The sequence below is a fragment of the Oppia nitens genome, unplaced genomic scaffold (genome assembly GCF_028296485.1).
Source record: "Oppia nitens isolate AA-2021 unplaced genomic scaffold, nextdenovo-longstitch-racon4-pilon3 scaffold1_pilon_pilon_pilon, whole genome shotgun sequence".
In the NCBI taxonomy this organism is placed as follows: Eukaryota; Metazoa; Arthropoda; class Arachnida; order Sarcoptiformes; family Oppiidae; genus Oppia; species Oppia nitens.
Genome location: NW_026533199.1, coordinates 7403988 through 7425569, shown reverse-complemented (window position 1 = coordinate 7425569; position 21582 = coordinate 7403988). Strand labels below are relative to the sequence as shown.

The 21582-nt window shown below is 24.8% G+C and overlaps 3 protein-coding genes, 1 non-coding gene and 1 pseudogene across 4 annotated transcripts; 2 read left to right on the top strand and 3 right to left on the bottom strand.

The window, feature by feature from the left end:
* Positions 1-9879: 9879 nt before the first annotated feature.
* Positions 9880-9951, bottom strand: Trnap-agg (transfer RNA proline (anticodon AGG)). The gene has a single exon. It is a non-coding gene; the product is annotated as a tRNA-Pro (tRNA).
* A 917-nt stretch (positions 9952-10868) lies between these two features.
* Positions 10869-12075, bottom strand: LOC128966472 (17-beta-hydroxysteroid dehydrogenase type 6-like; annotated as a pseudogene).
* A 1610-nt stretch (positions 12076-13685) lies between these two features.
* On the top strand, positions 13686-15584 carry LOC128952012 (zinc finger protein 771-like). The gene is made up of 5 exons (XM_054297334.1): positions 13686-14117; positions 14196-14488; positions 14538-15028; positions 15085-15236; positions 15289-15584. Exons 1-5 carry the CDS (start codon positions 13809-13811, stop codon positions 15538-15540), a joined length of 1497 nt encoding a protein of 498 aa, XP_054153309.1. The 5' UTR covers positions 13686-13808; the 3' UTR covers positions 15541-15584.
* Positions 15585-17082: 1498 nt separating this feature from the next.
* Positions 17083-18082, top strand: LOC128966471 (uncharacterized). The gene is made up of 3 exons (XM_054313321.1): positions 17083-17391; positions 17451-17853; positions 17920-18082. Exons 1-3 carry the CDS (start codon positions 17094-17096, stop codon positions 18080-18082), a joined length of 864 nt encoding a protein of 287 aa, XP_054169296.1. The 5' UTR covers positions 17083-17093.
* Positions 18083-18312: 230 nt separating this feature from the next.
* Positions 18313-21543, bottom strand: LOC128952807 (dipeptidyl peptidase 3-like). Its single transcript, XM_054298252.1, has 10 exons — positions 21329-21543; positions 21087-21199; positions 20906-21025; positions 20394-20621; positions 20267-20341; positions 19818-20211; positions 19428-19765; positions 19128-19372; positions 18862-19079; positions 18313-18807 (listed from the first exon to the last, which is right to left on the bottom strand). The coding sequence occupies exons 1-10, from the start codon at positions 21528-21530 to the stop codon at positions 18410-18412; spliced, it is 2331 nt and encodes a 776-aa protein (XP_054154227.1). The 5' UTR covers positions 21531-21543; the 3' UTR covers positions 18313-18409.
* Between the last annotated feature and the right edge of the window lie 39 nt (positions 21544-21582).

Sequence of the window (21582 nt, the reverse complement as noted above, 5' to 3'; positions counted from 1 at the left end):
TCTATAGTTGATTTGTAGTGTTAAAAGGGTTGAGCAAAAAATAACTTATTATTATATCATAATTATTATCACTTTGGAGACAATCTCTAAATTATTTAGTTATATACAATGTTAACACAATGAAAATATTATATAATAATTTAAATAACATATACTGATAATTTTTATATACTCCTAATAATAAAGTTTACATCAATAATTATTATAGAATTATGTCTGTAATTATAATTTTAAAAATATATTTGTAATATTATAGTTCGGAAACTCACAAAATTCAAGTAAATCATTGGTTTTAGAAAATTAATATTAATATTATATAATTTTTAAATAATGTTTTAAATTTTCAATTTTATTCAATGCAATAAAATTCATGTAAAATGATGTAAAAGTGTTTTTTCAAAAAATAAACTCTTTCTCAAAGAAATATATATATATACTGTATATTACTGTAAATAAAGTCAAACATTTGTTTAACATTACGTCAAGAGTTTAACACATTCTGCGCATTGAATTATATGATAAAAGATATTACTTATGTATATTTTATGCTAAATATAACATTATTGCAATGTTTGTATGAAATTACTGTTTTGTCGTTTTTTTCATGCGATCAAATTAAAAATATTTAAAAAATGGACACTTGTAGACTAGTTGTAGTTATATATTATTAAACTATATTTGTTTATTTGATTCAATAATTATCTGTTTGTTTTAATTAATGTACTTTTATTACATAAAAAGTAAAACCTGTARAATAATTAGCAAGGTCAAGGTCATTAGAAATTATATAATATCATTAAATTRATGAGTAATAGCTTAGTTTATAATTATTTATGAAAATTAATTAATATTTTATAAATTTTATWWTTAGTATCAGTCAAATAAATATTTCAATTTTATTCATATTAAAAATTAATTTTAATTTAATTAATAAATTTAAATAGAGATTCACATTCTAGATAAAAATTGACTGAATTAAATAATTTATTAAGATAATTTTTTATCATGATAAGTTATCATAAATATCTTTTAATGTAATCATAAATTATTAAAATTATATTTCCTTATATGACATTGTTTTTATTTCTTATATATTAAATTGTTTTTATGATAAGTACTATATTTTATTGTTTATTATCTTTAATGGATCATAATTTTTGCATAATAAAAAATTAACTAAAATTGATATTATAAGTATTAGTTTATGAATATTACTAAAAATGGTATAAATAATTAATAAAGGTAATTTTTAGCAAAAAATACATATATGGTAAAWTTTTWAAAATACAACCAAAATTACATTTATAATAGTTATCACAATAGTTTTCAACATAAAAAATAATAGACACAAACATAAAATTTAAAGCATAGGTTTTTAAAATATTTTTTTGATTTCTAACAAATAAATTATTTATTTAAACATTAAAAGTAGTYTTCAATAAGTATAGCAATAACTAATAAATTTTATTTTTTTGTCAGTCAAAAAAGCTTTTACTTGAAAATAAAACTTAACAGTAAATTAAGTAATAAAGTTATAGTGAATTTATTTTAAAAATTTTGTTATTAATTTTTTCAAAAGTTAAATATTTATTCTTACATCAATCAATAGATAGTTTTTCAATCGACTTTCTAAATGTTTGAGTTGACAACAACAACAACGATAACAACAAAAATATTATAATAAACCATTTGTTTAGAAAATTTAGTTATCGGAGAACGCAAACAAAAATAACATAATATTGCTTTAAATAAATAAGTTTTGATAAAAAACAACAAATACAGATAAAATAGCAATTATTCAAAGTTATATATATATATAATAAATAAAGTAATTCTCAATTTATCAGAGTTTTGAACTCAATTCTAGCTATCATTGAGTCAATCAAATTGTTAAATCATATGAATATTTAAGTGTCGATTAAAGAGATGGCAAATAAAAATTAATAAAAATAATAAATACTTTTTAAAAAGCAATTTAATGTTAATAATTGTGATATTTATGACTAAATCATTTTAAAGCCAAAATTATAGCCTAAAAACAAAAGTGCTCACAACTAAAGTCACAAAACCCTTTAATATATAACAGAATTTATTTTTTGGCTTAAATTCAAAGCAATAGAAAACATTTTCTTCAAAATAATTATCATTTAATTCTTATTATTTATTATAGTGTCATATATTGCATAATATGTTAATAAAAGAAAAATTATATCAACATATATGAAAATATTAATAATTGATTGATTAATAACATTATCTTTCCCAAAGTTTTTTTTATAAATTTATTTTCTAAAATTTAAGTTTAAGTATTATCATTTTTTAATTATTTTTCAATGACTGCAATAATCATTATTGAAAACAAAAAAGATAAATAAAATTCTTTATTAAATAAAGTAATATTACTTAACAAGAGTGCAATTTTAGATAAACTTCTGAGAATAAACTATTAATTTATATGTAGTTATTTAGATTTAAACTAAACTTAAAGTTTTATCAAATTAATAATATCAATAAAAAAGTAAATAATTTTACTAAATTTGTATAATTTTGCTATAATGTTAAAAAACAAAAATATGTGCATTTAATCTAATACTTTAGACACTAATAAATAGGTAAATTCAAGTAATATATWATCGATWTAACTAGGGTGACCAACCGTCCCCGTTTGGTCTGGACAATACCGGATTTGACTAATTATTTCAGTTTTTGTAAATGTCCCRGCTAATTAATTAAGATATGTATGAGYTATATGCATAAAATTTCAAATATTTTATATAAAAGACAATTTGAAATAAAACAATACATAATTATTTTATAAAAATTAATGCATAACTTAATGATATTATATATGAATGTCACAGTAATATACTGTATGTGACAATWTATTTATATTAAATAATAACTAAATGGTTAGAAAATATAATAAATTTAATTTAATAAACATTTTTAAATGTCTTGGATTTGTCCCTGAATATTCWTAAAATTTTTAATCAATGTCATTTTTTAGTATAAAATTAGTTGGCCAGTCTAGATATAACTAGATATTATATGTACTTTATATTAAAGTGTTTACAATTTTCAGTCATACTGCAGTTTATTGCATACATATTTGTATGRATATAATGCATATGTTATACAGTACAGTACAGTACGTGTACAGTACATGTACTGTATTATATATACAGTATTATAAAAGAGTTAATAATGTATTTGTTTGACAAAATATATAACATATTATAATATTATGATAACATACTGTAGAATCAAATTCTTGAGTCATGATATCTATTAATTAAAGTAAATATATTTTTATTAAATTTTAAATTGTTTAGTAAAATATGAGATAAAATACAGTATAATAAACATATCTAATTATATTAATCACAAAATGTTTTATTTTATTTTTTGCATAGTTATTCTATAATAAAACAAAGTGCATAACTTTTTTATTTTTATACATAAATTWACTAGAATTAAAAATATAATTTACACTAAGATTTCTAGACTTTTTAATAAATAAAAATATTTTTATTTTAATTCAAAAATTATTTGTGATAATATAATATATAATTAATTAATAAAATAAATCTTAATAATACAATAATATTATATTTGGAATCATATTAATAAAATCAATTAAAATAACTGGAATTAAACCCATTTTTATACTTGCAAATTTTTWATTAATTATATAATTGCATAATTTTATTATTAAAAGTTTAAACAAATTTCCTTTTTTAAATCATTTTAATAAATTTTGTTTTTTATTTAAATGTTTTTTATCTTATGATTAGCTAAAATAATTWTTATCTTATATGTAAACATTAATAAAACTAAAATAATTATATGATTTTAATTGCATTTAATTATTTGATTATCTAAGGAATTTTGCTAAAAAAATTGTTTGAATAATAAGATATTGAAAGTAATTTCTAAGGGGTATAAAGTTCATCAACAATGATATCAAGTAATAAAATACCGTTGAAACTAATGATGTCAAAGAATAAGGATCTTTATATCCTATAAGAAAATTATTGTTATTATTATTATTATTACAATAAAACTAAATTAGTTTCAGTAATCAAAAATTTGTAATTMAYWACAAAAATCATAATTAAAACTATAAATCATATAAAAATAATACAATATTTATAGTTTCTTTTTCAGCTAAAAATACTTTTTAGATTGACTTTATTATTTCATAAAAATAAAAATGATTTAACCTAGTATAATCAATTTCTAAAATTAAATACAATATAATCTAGTAATTAGGCGTAATTTTAGTTAATCTGTTGTACTAGTATCAAATATTAAAAATTAATATTTATTATATTAATATTATTAATATATTACTCTATTTCAGATTTAATATAAACACTATTTTRTTATTTTACAATTGTATCAAATTTATATAAATAATTAAAATAGTAATATTATTACCATAATATTAACCTAACCTAAACCAAACATCCGACTTCCTGTACGGCTTAAATCACTGGTATGTCTAAGACTATCAGTGCAATTGTGTTGATGAAGTGGTACTAAGTAAGTGCCGAAACAATAGTGTCTGCAAATCAACACTACTGTAGATAAATGTTGTTATAAATGATGTCTAAGTAAGTAAAATACTTACAATTTTAAATTAAAATATTTACTAAATTTTGTTGTAAAATAATARTATAATAAATTGAAACGAAAATCATACTCAACTGTAATGTTTTATACGAAATGCATAATGTTTTGCTATGAAAGTTAATTTACAGTTATATTTTATTTTAATAATCAAATATATGTTATGCATTATATAATTAGTGTATAATTAACAAAAAAAAAACATAATAAACGAAAGCAACATATAGTATAGTTTTAATTTATATATTTTTTAAATTTGTAATTTAGAGAAATTAAATTTGGTGACGTCTATTTAATTTCTACAAATATTGTCAGTTTTGCACTTTTACTATATTTACATATTATTATTATTATTTATTAGGGAAATAGAGAAAAATTGAGTTTTAAAAATTGGCACAAATTATACACCGGTTTAGTGTTAACAGTGTTTTGTTGGCACTGTATATCGGTTTCAATGATTTCAACCAACATTTATACGATTTTATGCGTAGATCTCAACGTTTAAACTAATGAATGGATGAATAATACTTTTTTAAATAGATTTTTACTACAATTTCATTGTTTTTTAGAATCTAAATATAATTTAAAAATTAATAATATAATTAATACAAACTATTACTATTTTAATACTCTATGAACTTAATTTACTAAACATTATAACTACATTTACTGTAATTGTGATACTGTATATATATACAGGTGCAATAATATAGATATATAACTTTGATATCAATAGTAGTTTTGCCAAAAAAGAGAAATTTCTAAAATAATATAGAAATTTCTAAAAAGTTTTTAAAAGAAATTTCTATCTATGGGATGTTAATTTTGTTCTCTCGATATTAGTTATTTTGTAACAATACATTGTTTTTACAAGTAATAATTATTAATATTATTATTAGTATTTTAATTAATAATTAAAGTAAAAATTAATTTATTTAATAATATTAAACTATAAATTAAATTTCAGAAAACTTATTATTATTAAACAATATATTATACTACTTAACAGTGGATAACCAATTAACAGACGGATTAATTAAATAATTWAATATTTTTGTTATTTGTTAATCAATTGTTGTCATTAAGGGCTCATTTGAGAGCTATTTATATGCCCTCWCATAAAGTAATGTATAGGTATCCCATTTGTATAGTAGTATAATATTATATATAAAGTACAGTATTATGTCTCATTAATATAGTATTACAATAGCTATACAGTATTACAGTAGATATAGTATATAAATTAAGTTAAATTTCTATAGAAATTTATTCCTGAAAAATTATCTATAAACTTTCGTAAGAAAATTTATTAGAAACTTTCTAGTTGTCCATCTCTAATCAATAGTCTTAATAATTGATAGACTTTTGAATCATTAGTTATTATATAATAAGGAATTAGTTATTATATAATAAGGAATTAGTTATTATATAATAAGGAATTCCTTATTATAATAGAAAAGATAAAAACTAAACATTGAATTAAATAAACTGTAATATCAATGGTTTGTCTCACACTCACTAAACTCGTGCTATATTTGAACCAAAGATATCGATAGTGTTTTTACAGGTTTGGTCTGTCATTCAATCAACACGTGAAACATAACTGAGTTTTCCTGCAATAGTTATCTTCAAACTTGAGAAACAAAATTGAAAGTCGTCTAACAGTTCAAGGTTTTAATGATTGTATGCAAAGATATATATATTTATCTTTAAGGTAAGCACTTGGATGTCAACCAAAAGTTATTAAATCTAATCTCAATCACAMTTTGAGACATACGGTATTGTCGTATTTACAATCATATATTTATTATAATTGACTTACAAATAAAGTACAATTAACACAAATTTAAATACAATTATTTATTAATTTAAGTAATAATAATAAATTCTAATTAAATCAAATTATTTATTTTTATTTGATTACTAAAAAAATGTTGAAATGTCTTAAGTTATACCAATACTATATGTTTGCACACAATTTATCTTTAAAAATATGATAAATAAAATGATTATATAGTATACTACATTATAGTGTATATTAATTATTGTTAAATGGCAAATAACTAAATAAACATTTCAAAACAAATTAATAATTAGTATTTTGTGAAAATGTTAGTTAAATAATAGTAATTTTTCGCTTATTGTTAAAGAAATTTTGTTAATTACTACAAATTAAAAMTAAAATAAATAGTTTATAAAATAAATTTTTAAAATTGTTTTCTAATCTTAGAAAAAAAATCTTATTTAGAAACAAAAAAACKAATATTAAAGTCAATTATGTTTTATAATTATCAAAATGTTTTGTTTCAAAATAGGTATTATGATTTTTTTGGGAAATAACTTCAAAAAATATTTCAATCAAGATCTCTTTATCTTAAAACTTAAAGTAAAATACAAAAACACATTTTTAATTTAGTATTATTTAGTTTTTACAAAATTTTCTTAATTATAAACTATATTTTTATTTGTTAACATTCAGTGGAGTCATAAAGTAATTATATATTGATGACAAAAGACATATAAAATATTTAATTGCATTTTAAAGAGAAATTATTTGTTAAAAATCTGTCTAAACTATTTTGCAATGATTTCTATATTTACACATTTGCACCTTTACATTTATATTAACTATAAAAATGTATATTTATATAAAAATGATAAAAATACTATTAAATATATTTAATTTAAAAATATTAAATCTTTTATTTTTTAAATACAATGTTAATAATCATTGTCATAGTTGTTATACTATTGATATATAGACTCTAATAAATATTCAATGATTATATGTATAATTCTTGGAATTATTAGTTATAAAAAATATATAATTCATATGTAGTATAAATTATTTAATATATCAATAGTAAATCAATTATTACATTGAGGTTAATGTTTGCTCATAAATAGGGATTTATTTGACGTTCCCTTTCTTGGAATTTACAATTATTTTTAAACAATATTTATTTGATTGTAAATATTTGTTAACATAATAAATAAGATTAATCTATTAAATAATATTATTAATATACATAATTAAATATATGATAACTATATTAAAATATAAATATATGATTTACATATAAAAATGACTAAATTTATGATAAATTATTTAAAAAWGCTTATTATTTAAGACAATATTTTTACAATATTTGAATATAAATATTGCAATATAAAAATTTATTTGCAAAAAACTTTATTATGCTAATAAACTAGATTAAATTAAAGTTACAATTCAATTTTAAAGTAAACAATCTATTATAACATTATTAGTAGTGAAATGTAATAAAAATTGGCGCATGAATTTTATACTAAGTAAAAATCATTTTTGATTTATTTATTTTATTCAATGTTATAATAAATGTTTTTATAAAAAKTTATTTTATAAATACTTTTTTCAACAGTGTTTAATAAAAATGACATTTTTTATGCAAACTGTTGTCAATATTTTCGAGATATGTTTAAATATATGGATAATAGTGATCCTAATTGTGTCGATTGTGGATCTGTTTGGTATAACTTTGCCAAAAAAATCATTGAAATGTTTATCTATTAAGTATAACATTGGTCAAATGTGTTTGCATAATAAACCAAACAGTGAAACCCAATTTGTATTTATGAACTTTTTACGGACCGTAATATCATTATTGTTAGTGATGTCACACATGTGGCTCATTGGGACTTCACTGATAACCGATTATCATTATAAATACTTTACTAATATAAAGTTTCATCAAATTGCTAGTCTTTCAAACGATATATTTTTTATGTTAAGTGGTTTAGTAATCGGCCGATCGTTTATCAAACAATTTGTTAGTAAAACTGTTGTTACGTTTAATGATATAAAAAAGTTTTTCTTGAATCGTTTTTATGGAATTTTGTTTATACTTTATTTTACTATTTTATTCAATCTATTGTCCGTTAAATATGTAAAAAATCCGCGCTTGAAGTTTGATATGAATCGCGCAAACAATTTGACAAACGTTTTAACAAATTTTTTATTYATACAAAATTTAATTTCAATTAAAGATATGGTAATAATTGTATTTACAATATATAGCAATAAATAGTGTTTGATTTTTAATGTCTTACATGTTTAACATATTTTGTTATAGTTTGCTCCAATAACTTGGTACATATATGTTATATTACATTTATTGTTTTTATCAATGCCTATATTAAAAATTATTAAAAAGTATTTATAAATTCATTATATTTTTATTACTAATAAATAATAATTATTTTAATACAAATATTTATATTTGTATAGAAATCCAAAATATGGTCATAAAATTCTTGTTGTTTTGAATATATTGAGTGGAATCAGAATATTTTGGGTCACATATTATTTAAGGCCTGTTTTATTGGATAAATTACATCCAATTGGATCCATTCTCAATCCAGACTTGTAAGTAATTAATCAATTAATTAATAGATTTTGTTAATAATTGTTAATATATTGTTGAATTTAGCGGGGACAGTTACAATTTATTTGACATGACTTATATGAACACTTGGTGTCGAATGGGACCCTATTTTATAGGCTTATATCTGGGGACTATAATCGACGATAAAAAACAAATGAAAAACTTGAAACCTATTTTATTAATCAGAAATTTAGTTTTTTATTTAACAATTTTGTTGTGTATGTTAACTACTATAGTTGTTTTAGATCAACGTTCAGTATGGGTTTGTCTATCATTAGCCAGTTATCGACAAATATGGGCTCTTTGTATGTTTTATATACTATTAATCTTAAATAGTGTTCAAAATGAAAAAATTTTAAACTTTTTTCGACTAAAATTATGGAAATCTATTCGCGATGTGACAACAACTGTGAATTTGATTCATCCGACAATTTTCATGACTATTATAGATATGATTAATATCGATAATATGTCATTTGCGACATTGGTTTTAACATTTATTTCCTTAATTCCTGTTATTTATATCATTTCATTTGTATTATACATAACTATAGAAATGCCGATCAATTCATTGACACAACATTTGAAACAAAAAGGAAAACAAAAAAATATTTAACAATTTATTTAATTTTGATTTTGTGTACAAAACTTAAATGTTATGATATGTTATTTATTTTTAGTTAAGAAATCTATATTTATAATCACAAAAAAACAAAACAAAAATAGTATTTTTTTTGTTTATATTATTTTTTATGTTATCAATGCTTTAAATAAATTAATAAATTCTTAGCATTTAATAATATGTAACAAAATTAGAAATCTTGGGCTCGTCCGGGATTTGAACCCGGGACCTCTCGCACCCTAAGCGAGAATCATACCCCTAGACCAACGAGCCTCAGTTATGATTAATTAAACTAATATAAAAAATTACAAATACCTCTGTTTTAGAAAATTAAATATTTTGTTTATATTATTGTTAATACAACTTAAAATGTAATTATTAAATACAAATTTCAAATTTACTATTTAAAAGCAAATTGTCTTATAATTAATGTTGAAAACTCGTTTTAATAAAAGTTCATTAAAAAGTTAAATAATATTTTTTAAAATAAAGAAGATATTTAGAAATTATTATATTTATTTAGTAAAACTTTTCATAAAACATTTATTTTATCAAATTATATTCTAATAACTTAATTGATTTATAATTTATTTAATATATACTGACAATAATTTTTAAAAAAGTTTACTTTACTTTTGTTAAATCTTGATATTTATGTTTATTTTCTTATCGACTTTTAACAATATATAATAAATATATTTTAATTTATTCTATAAATTGATGAAAAATACTCTATATATGTACGCTATATATACTGTATATAAATATATTACTGTAAAGTAAAGTTTTGATAACTTGTATTACAATTTTTAGTATAAATAATTAATATTTTTATTTACTTAAAATTTATATTTTCAATATTTTAACTGATATTAGATCTAAGTTTTTAAGTCGTTTTTGAAGAAATTTATTCAATTAAATATAGTTTATAGCATTAGTTTTAAAATATAAATATACAATATATTATCTTAAATAATATTATAATTAAATATAATGTATTAATTGAATCAAAATTGTAACACAAATAAAAATACATTAAAACTAAATAAAAAAATATGAAATTTATTTAATGAAAACAATATATACAATGAATATAATGAAAATATATAATTAGTCATCAGTTTTTGTTAATTAAATCAAAATTAAAAGTTAATTTTTCAATTAAATTATAAATGGTATCAAACCATTCGTCAGGTGTTCTCTCCCCTAAATATATCAAAAATTTAATGACAATTCCGTGAATCGTTAGATACCTGAGCTGTGGTTTTTTATTTGTGAGACTATCAATGATATTGTCAATCACATCATCGATACGATTACCGACAAAACAATCCACACCTTTAGCCATTTGATCCATACTATCGAAATATGACTGTCCATAAACTTGTTTAACAGTGTTGTCTGTGCGCTCCCATTCCCTATCCATAACACGCTTATAATTATTATCGGCTAAAAGTGGTGTCCTATAGAATGCCGGCTCAATAGTAGAGACATTGACAGACCAGTCGGTGAGTTGTCGTCTGAGACCGTCCGAGAAGGCAGTGATGGCGTGTTTGCTCATACAGTAGTGACTCGTCCTCTGAAATGCAAGTCTTCCGTTGACTGAAGACATGTTTATAATTCTTCCGTTTGAATGTCTAATTAGAGGCAAAAATCTAAGAGTTATGGCTACTGTTCCTAATGTGTTGACATTAATAACATTTTTATAGGCCTCCATCTGCCCCCAGTCCACATGACCGACATGTGTAATACCGGCGTTGTTGACCACAGCTCTCAAACTGATAACATTATTAATCAGATCTCTTTCCACTTCAGAGTAAATTGAATTAATGTCTTCAACATTAGTCACATTCATCCTTAARATCTTGATTTTATCTTTAAAATGACAGTTATTTGTCAAATATTTAGATCCAACACTATTCGTGTCCAATACAGTGGCGTACACTCGGAATCCCATTTCATTCAAACGATAAGCTAATCGATTGCCGAAACCTGTGTCACAACCTTTTGAATAATTTGTTTTTAAATGTTTTATTAGAAAACAATTAKAAATTACAACAACAAAAATCTTTTTAAATTTAATTAATACTAACCAGTAATTAGAACAGCACCTTGGTTATTTCCAACTTTATTATTTCTACAAGAATTTTGTTTATTCATATATTTTATCAATTTATCGGTGAAAATATATGATAAGTATATCATAATAAATAATTTTCCACTTAAATTAATTAAAAATTTAAACCATTGATTATAATAATAGAAATATAATGTTAAAAATAAAACAACAAAAAATTGTGTAAATAGTTTTGCATTAAGAAAATAAACCATTTTCATATAATTTATTAATGTTAGTGAAATTAAAACTATTAACTATAGTATAAATATTAATACAACATTTAATAAATATAAAAAACTAGAATTAATAATTTTAATAACAAATTTAACTCATTATATATACCTTTAATTTAAATTATTTATTACATTACTCTTTAATTATATATACTTTACGTAAAATAAAAAATTTTGACATACATTCAAATGAATTGTTTTCAACAATTAAATTGTGAATAAATGAGTAAAATAGTGACAATCAAAACATATATCCGCTTCTGTTTTATGTAATCCTATATAAAATTCATATAAATATTTTTAATTATATTTTATGTCTGATTTCCATATTAACAGAATTACGTATTGTTTTATATTAACACAAACTCATTGAAAATATATGATTATAATTAAGTATAGTTTAAAATGTTAATAATTAATTAATTTAATAATAATAATAAAAATATTGGTATAGATTACTGAAATATATTCAGTAATTTATATTTTATAAATCTTATATTTTTATTTGTGTTAATCTTTTGTCAAACATAACTACTTTGCTATAATCAAAATAAATTTAAAACAAATAAAAAATAGTATATATATGTAGTTTACTGTTTTAAAAAATTATACCCTGTTTTCATAAAGCAATCTCTCAAAGTATTTTCAAAATTTCTTAATAAACACTACTTATACTTTGCTTATTTCGCAAGTTAGCAAAAAACACAAAWCTTTAAGAGAAAGTATATTTCAAAAATACTTAATAAAAACCATACAAAGTATGAGGTAAAGCACATGCGTTACACATATATTGTATTTATTATATTATTTGAAATTTTTGAATTAATATTTTATGTCAATATAAATATCAAAATCTAAATGATTCATAAATATTAATAATTATAATTTATAAAAGTAATGCAAAAAAGTATATATTAATGAAAACGATTTTATACTTTACTTTGAGAGAAATACTTGCAGAAAATGATTTATGAAAACAAKATATAACTAAACAAAACTATAATTAAATGATTGTTTCCAAACATCTGATTCCCCCTTAAGCCTAACCCCCACAACAACTTACATTTTAAAAATAATTGTCGTTTATTTTGACCATGTTCATTTWAAAAAAAAWATTTCATTAGACAATTTCTATTCTATTTTTTGATGCTTTATATAAAACTAAAAGTTTGTTAGAAATTAAATAATTAAATAAATATTGAGAAAAATTTTAATAATATATAGTTTAGTATAATATGTAGTTTGCGATAAACTAAATGACAAATAGTGTCTATGAATACTGTATTTTATAATTTAAAATTAATGTCTTTCTCTAATTTCCACTATTATTGATAACAATATTGTAGTAAAAATAAATTTAGTTTAAATTAATTAAATAATCGCTAAAACATTACTAAACTTATAGACTATATATAGTTATAACTGTAATAACAAATGAAAAAAACTTTTGTAAAAAATAATTCAAAGTTTTAGTGACTCTATAAAGCAGTCAATACTGTATGTCATAGACTCGATTCAATAATATTGATCCACAAATTGGGCCATTAATATATACATAGAATATATAGTTTTGATTCTATTTTGTCGTTAAAAAAGTACTGAATTATCGTTGCATTAAAAAGAAACGTAATTAGTGTTTGTGTTTCACAAGTGTATCGAAAGCCATGTTTTGAGACAACTGTTTGACTGATATATTGAAAGACAACTAAAACTCAGTTATTATTACGGAATAAATGTTTGTTACAGTTGTGGTCATTGACTGACACGTCGGGCCATTCATGGACTCCTTGACCTCCAATTTCGCAACGGCTTTGTCCGCAAAAGACAATATCATTGAAGAAAAGCTCAAAGAGATCGATGAGTTGAAGAAATTGGTGGAACAGCTCAAGAAAGAAAAGGAGTCGGAGTTTAGAGACAAAACTGAACTTCAGATCAAATTGGATGAAATCGTTACAAATGCTAATCAAGACGTCAGTCAAGACATCAATCAAACCAATGAACAGATTTTCAGTTATGCTGAAGAAGGACATGATTTGGATGATTATGGGATCAGAAGATCAAGAAGACGCAAACGAAGACCTAAAAAGGTTTGCAATAATTGTTTAATAATTGTCTTTGAATTCAAACTTTTTTCTGATTTTTGTTTTGATTTGTTTTTTCAAAAGTTGATCGATGTTTCGGTTGAACCGAAAGTCGTGTCCATTTCCACTCCGATTGCCAACAATGGACAACCGCGCAGAAGAGGTCGACCGAGACTCAAACCTCTGGAAGCAAAAGTGGAAATCGAAGAAATAGTGGAATACGAGAGTAAAGACATTATCGCTGAAGAAATAGTTGAAAGCAGTGTTGAGATCTCGACAGTCGATGAAGTCTTAGTCACGGATTCGGTGTCACCAATAGTCAGACGCAAGTTTCCGCATCACTGCGATTGGCCGGGTTGTGAACGAAGTTTTCGTCGGTAAGGCTTTACTCAGTATTAAACAATTGTCTCAAATGTTTGTCCGCAGTCCGGCGTTTCTCCGAAAACACAAACGCGTTCATACGGGAGAAAAACCATTCAAATGCCAATACGACGGCTGTACGTTCGCCAGCGCCGATATCTTTTGTTTGCGGACTCATGAAATGCGACACACGGGAGAAAAGCCGTATAAATGCAAGATTCCTGGATGTGGTTGGAGTGGTCGCCAACAAACCAGTTATGACAGACACCGACGCGTCATTCACGGCAATCAACGAATCTTCCAATGCGATTGGCCGGGATGTGATCGGCGGTATCGCGACAAACATTCGCTCAATTATCACCGAAAGTCTCATACGGGAGAAAAGGAGTTCATGTGTTCTTTTGTCAATTGCGGCAAAAGGTTTATCGGCAGAAGTGATATGAAGAAACACGAAAGCACTCACAATGCCGTCAAACCATACAAGTGCTCGTGGCCCGGGTGTGGACGCAGTTTTGTCCAGAAACGGTATCTCGCTCTACACAACCTCAAACACACGGGTATTTCAAGTGATTTGTTTTGATTTGTTCGGTATTTATATGGAATTTGTTTTCAGGCGAAAGACCCTATCCTTGCGATTGGCCGGGATGTGAGTGGAGGTCATTCACACCACACGAACAGGCGAAGCACAAGAAGACACATACGGGTGAACGTCCGTATCCTTGCGAAAGATGTGAACGACGTTTTGCCGATGAAAGCAACTTAAAGGTAATAAATGAACGAAACTTTGAATCACTAATGGATTTAATGGCAACGATAGGCCCATTTGAGGACAGTCCACGATGGACAGAAGAATCATCAGTGCCATTATCCCGGATGTGGCAAAAAATATACAGTCAGACGAACACTACTCATTCATCAGATGAAAGCTCACCCCAACATGTCTACAGTCATCACTGGTCATACCCTCACTATTCCCGTAACGACGATCGCACCGATTACCGGTCTTCTCGAATTAGATGATTCGGAAGCGCAAGAGATTCAAACCATTATTGTGACGACTGATGAATGAAAAGTCGTTTTAATTATGATTTATATAAATATAGTTTTTTCAAAAGTAGTTTTGTATATATTTTTATCCGATTCGCAAATAATTATAAATAATTGATTTGTAATTAATTGTAAAATCAAATAAAGAATTAAATTTAATTTTTACCGAAATGTACTTAATTTGACTAAAAATACCATTTCTTAACATTGTCTAAATACTATTGTTAATTGATTAATAATTTGGAAATTAACACTTAATAACAACTTTAAATCTCTAGAGTATTAGAAAATACAGTAAGAATTGACTTTTATTTAGTGAAAAATCAGTGTTTTATCAGATATTTGTTTAATAATTAAAAAATACACGATTTTATGTGATATTAATTATAAATACTATTTGTTTCAATATTTGAGATGATTTTCAGTCATTTTTTATTTGCTTTCAGTAAGAATTCAATTGTATTTTATTTTGTTTGCAAATTATAGTTTTGAACTAAATATTGACATCTGTTTTATTAATAAAAAATATGCACTAATTTTCGAGTAGTTTTTAAAAGAGACTTAAATTATTAAAATTTATAAATAATTGATTTTATATTCAAAATTATTAATAAATCGAGATTTTATAATATAATTATTAAAAAATATTTTCATTAAATCAATTTTAATAACTATTATCGCAATTGTAGTTATTTTTGTGATCTATTTATATCATTTTGATGTTATTATGAAATTAGTTTTAAATTTGAGAATTTTTTTAACGAAACAAAAATGAAATTTTAATTTAGAAAAATCATTCAAAATTTAAGCGTTTGTTAAATATTTTACTCAAATTTAAATAATTAAATTTAAATTAAATATATAGCAATTAAAAACATAAATTTAATCATAACTGTAAAAACATGAGTTGTTTTAAAATTGAAACATTGCTCTTTACGGTTAAGGAAAAAGTTGCAATAATTTTATTGAATTATAAATTATAAACTAAAATAAATTGATTGAAAAAAAGTTCAATAAACAGCTCTTCCTTTATTTGTATGATTTTTTCAGTATATAAGTTAAAAATATAAATACAAAAATAGTTATGTTTTTAATTTGTGAAATTAATTTATTAAAAGTTCAATATTTAATAATCTTTATGTTTAATACAGTTTTAATATAGTTTTCAAAATTTAGTGCAAAAATAAACAAATTTGTAAGTAATTTAAAGCTATTTAAAGCTATTATTACATTAAGTAAAAAAAGTTAAGACTTTGTAAACTATTTTTAATAACATTTATTAGATTTCAATAATTTTATTTATAATTTTGTTTAATCTTGAAAACATTGAACCAAATTATAACTCACATTATAGTTGACTTCTCTAATGTTGATAATTAAATACAAATCATTTGGGGGTCGGCTATAGTGAGAGTGTATTTTGAAAATCACAAAACAATTACAAATGCAAACACTATATAAAACTTTAATTCTATAATCCTTTTCAGATATTTATTAATATTGAAAATATCTTAAAATGTTTTAAATCTAAAAAACTGAATAATTTTTAAGTCATTTGAAGAAAATTTATTTCAAATGAATTTTAATAGTGTTTTAGTAATTGTTATTATTTTAGTAACATTTCTTCCATTATATGAAAGTCGGTCCGAATCACGGCTTTTAGACCAAAACAAAGAGAATGTAATCAATGGTGAGTCGAGAGCCGGAGGTCTGTTCAACATCGGTGGTGTCATCAGTCAGTTCTGGAAAACTGTTTATTTGAATCGTGGATTCAATTCGTCTTTTGTTTTATTGTTACCGCTCTCTACGGTCACAATTCCCGGTTATGGTCGCGGAATAGAACATCAGTCGCCGCTATCGGCACTCAATATCGGTATTTAATTAATTCAATTAAAAACATCGAAAAACTAATTAAAAAGTGTTAAATCTTAGGAAATATATCTATAGTTGGAATAATAATATTCGGAACTATAGCTCTTTGGGCACCTTTTCTGTTCCCAAATATCAATCCAAACATTGGTCGCAATTTTGACAATTATCCCGATTTGGAAACAATTCCCGAATTTCTAGCAAAACGTTTGCTTTCTTTGACCGAACATATCATCGGTCATTCAATAGATATTAATAACAAAGATATAAAAGTGAAGAATTTTCTCTTAAGTCGTTTGCAATCATTGGTAGAATTGCTGATGAGTTTTGTGGACCAATTGATTGATGACATTCCAGAATATCCGGGACTTGATCCGCAGGAATGCATTAAACGGTGTATTTGTGAAACACATAAACATCGGAATCAGTTTGGACTCATTGGAAGAGTAGTTAGATTTTTGTTTCGGTAAATATATATTTATAATAACTATTAATAATAATACAATTTTACAAATTATATCAAAACTTTCAGACCATATAACGAATCAATAAGAAATTTGAAAGTGAAATCAAAATATCGATTGGCAGCTAATTATGGGATTAAAGAGGAATCAATTGAATGTCAAAATCGTTACAATAAATGCGAATTAAATTTCGTGCATTTGATTCATAATGTGATTAATTTTTTATTTTAAACTTATAAACAATTATTTGAAATTTCATTCAAATATTGTATCGTTTTGTGTATTAAATAAACTCTTAGTTTAAATGTTTTCAATATTTTTGAAAATAAAATCTGAAATTAATTAAACATTTTTAGTATTAATAAAGTTTAAAATAAGAGTTTCTATAATAAACATTCATTTTCTATAACTATGTTATAAATAGCGGTTTATTAAAGATAAAAATTCTCAAATGATTATAAACTTTCAAAATTTATTTAAAATATTTTTTCTTGATTTACAAAAAATTCGATTAATTAAGAAATGTTTTTCGAAATTACAAGAAATCAAAAGATATTTTCAGTAAAAATATTTGTAATCTTTTCGCCACAATTCGAGAACCATTTCCTCAATGTTGACATCTTTACCGAAATGAGAGCCAAACGAATCGATGACTCCCTCGTGAGTCGTCGGGAATGACTGGAGAACAACTTTGTTATCGACTAAAGTTGTTGTCGACTCAACAAAGATTCGGCGCGGTTTCTTTCTGGCCACAGAAATGTCGCGAAACTTGAGATAAGGATATTCAAGAGCGTCCGACACTTGGCTATAGCCATCAAACAGTTTTTGCGCCGATTCAATGTCTCCGGTAGACTTGAAAACCTGTAGTTTGAGAAGAAAGTCGCCAATGGCTTTCTTTCCCACCGAATGGATCAGTTGAGAATCGTTCTTCAGAGTTATCAATAAATCGGGATTTCCTGAAAACAATCAGATATTTAATAATATATTTGATTTCAAGATTTCTTGAATACCATCTTCCGATGATTTTTCAATTTCTTCAATTCTGACCAACTCTTTGGAAGCTTCGAGAAGAACACGAGTGATGACATACCGGGCCTGACTGTGCGCCTGAAGCCATTTATTAACCGACGGATTATACATCTTAAGACTTTCGATTCCTTTGTGAACCATTGAAAGCCAATTAACGTAAATCACGTTTTCGGCTTCAGATCCGGAAAATCCAAAAATTCTACGAAAAACTAGAGTTAAATCACTTGAGAAGCAAATGATTTCTTACTTCAAGACTTGCGGATCAAGACATAGATAAAGACCGACACATTCTGCACGACATTCCTCGTAAGCACTGCTGAGACTCGTAAACTTTGAATCATAGGTTTCGCCTTTTGAATACCATTTGTCAATCGGTTTGTTTGTCAACGGATTAACAGTGTTTTGAACGTCAAAATTGAGTTTTTCTTTGTCATCCATTTGAAACAATTTACCGCTTCCGTGACCCAATAGCTCGTGAAGACCAACTTGAACCTCAAATCAAGACAAGTTATTATCAGATATTATAAGAGAAAAAAGCTATGAATACTTCAAAGCTATGAATGCCGTATTTCTCCATCAGTTTTGCGTCTTCTACACTCAAAAAGTTAGGTTTCGGGTCTTTAAGTGACGCTGTTATGACATTCCCGAGCGAAACATTCTTGAAGCCTTCGCTTTGACGGATTTCGTCATAATTTGGAATATTTATTCCCGCGGGAATTCCCGATCCCGTGAAAGTCAMAACATCCAGAGAAGTGAAATCTGGTTGAAGAAAATGATCTTTTTCGTATTGTTTAGACCACGGAAGCAGAGGCAGAAAAGAGGCGGCATTGTCGACGAGAGCCGTAAACTTTTTAGACATTTCTTTGTTTACAATCGAAACAAAACCTTAAGAAAAGACAATTTCTGTGATTAAATGCAAAACAAATGAAAAGCAAACCTTCGAACTCAGCTCTCATTCCGTCCGGATCTCTATAGTTCTCAATGAATCCGATATACGTCTCGACAATCGGTCCTTTGTCTTTGATCCAGAATCGCGATCCGTCTTTGTGTGCCTTAAGGTCTCCGCTTTGGAAATGTTTGATATATTGGTCTAACATTTGACTTTCGGTTAGATTTCTTGCGTTTTTCTTCGCTTCAATCAAATTCTTATTCACGGCTTTCAAAATCGCAGAATAATCGCCGCGTTTTAAAACAAACCGATTGTCCGCCGACTCAACGGTCAGATAATGGTTGTCTTCGGAATCGGAATCCGAAAGAATTGAAGCAAATCTGATTTCATAAGTATTGGTTTCGTTGTCTTTGAAGACACGACTGTTGAAAGCTTCCAATTTCTGTTCAAAAAAACTCTTATTTAGTATCGAATAATAGTATAGAAAAAAGACAAACATTTTTCTGCATAAAATCCTTGACGAGATCCGCGTCCTCTTTGGTGCAGTTCTTCGAGAAATAAGTTGTCGTTCCCTTCAATCAAAACAATTTTGAATTTTGAATTTAAGACAAAATGTTTTCTTACATTCGGAGAGAATCCGAGCGACAAATCTCTGGTTTCGAGAGAATAAAGACTTTGTTTAATGTTTTCCCAAATAAATTGCATTTCCTTTTGGTTTTGTTTAAACGCCTGACTCTTCAGTACAAGAGTTTCCAATTTATTTATCGGTAAATTCGGGACAAACTTTGAGTCTCCGAATCCGCGATAATTTCCCATATTTGCCAAAAACGCCGAATAATACACTAATAAAGCCTAAGAAAGACATTCAATGAAAAAATGTCGACAAAAGAGCGGAACAAACAGTAAATGTCGTGTTATTTGTTTTAAACGCCAGAAAACCAAACAAAAGTTGGACTAAATGTCAAACTCATTGATTTTGCGACAAAAATAAACGGAAAATAGTATTAAAAATGTGTGAAATTGAGGAACAAATCAAACAAAAAGTCAATAAACTGTTTGTTTCGGCAAAAAATGACACCAAATGTCCGACAAATACAAAACAAGTCTTTGAACTCAAGTTTTTTCGATAATCTTACCCTCCATTCMGTGTCATCAAAGTTTGCCACAGTTTGAGACAATTGTTTCAATTCTTCCAATGATTGCGAACCAAATAGTCGTCGGAAGAGAAGGAAAATAAGCGGCGATTCGGGAGAAGTCTTAATAAAACAAAAAGACATTAATTTATAATAATTAATGATAAGTGAAATGATTTAAGACCTGAAACAACACAATCAATGACCCGAACCACGAACTCTTCGACAAGTAGTGAGCGTACAGTCGCTCTTCTTCGGTCAGACCGTTGAATGCATTTTCTGCGTCCAATTGAAGCACTTTTTACCGATAAATACAAACAAATCAATCAAATGTCAAAATAGCTGTACATTTGGTCTCTTTTTCAACAATCGAATGCATAGAGTATTGACTTAAAAAAGGACCGAATGAACAGTGATATAGATTACCCGGTGTGTCGTTAGTGTAGATATACTCTGAGTTTGAAGACATGACACAAATGTTTGTTGTTTTTGATAATTGTTTATTGATTTCAGGCAAAGAGTGATAGAGTTTACGATTGAATAAATTGTTTGGTTTTGTAGTTTTGATAACAGTTTTGAAAGCGTTTTCAATGAAGCGATGCGTCGAACAAACCGTTTGGCGAAACATTGGATTTTGAAATGATTTCAATGGCTTTGAGAGCCATCTCTTGAGTCAAACA

Excerpts from the sequence above, each read along its gene's own strand:
- LOC128952012 (XM_054297334.1), top strand. The coding sequence starts at position 13,809 with ATGGACTCCTTGACCTCCAATTTCGCAACGGCTTTGTCCGCAAAAGAC. Across the intron at positions 14,118-14,195 it reads GCAAACGAAGACCTAAAAAG|TTGATCGATGTTTCGGTTGA; the intron begins GTTTGCAATAAT and ends TTTTTTCAAAAG. Across the intron at positions 14,489-14,537 it reads TGTGAACGAAGTTTTCGTCG|TCCGGCGTTTCTCCGAAAAC; the intron begins GTAAGGCTTTAC and ends GTTTGTCCGCAG.
- LOC128966471 (XM_054313321.1), top strand. The coding sequence starts at position 17,094 with ATGAATTTTAATAGTGTTTTAGTAATTGTTATTATTTTAGTAACATTT. Across the intron at positions 17,392-17,450 it reads GCTATCGGCACTCAATATCG|GAAATATATCTATAGTTGGA; the intron begins GTATTTAATTAA and ends GTTAAATCTTAG. Across the intron at positions 17,854-17,919 it reads GTAGTTAGATTTTTGTTTCG|ACCATATAACGAATCAATAA; the intron begins GTAAATATATAT and ends CAAAACTTTCAG.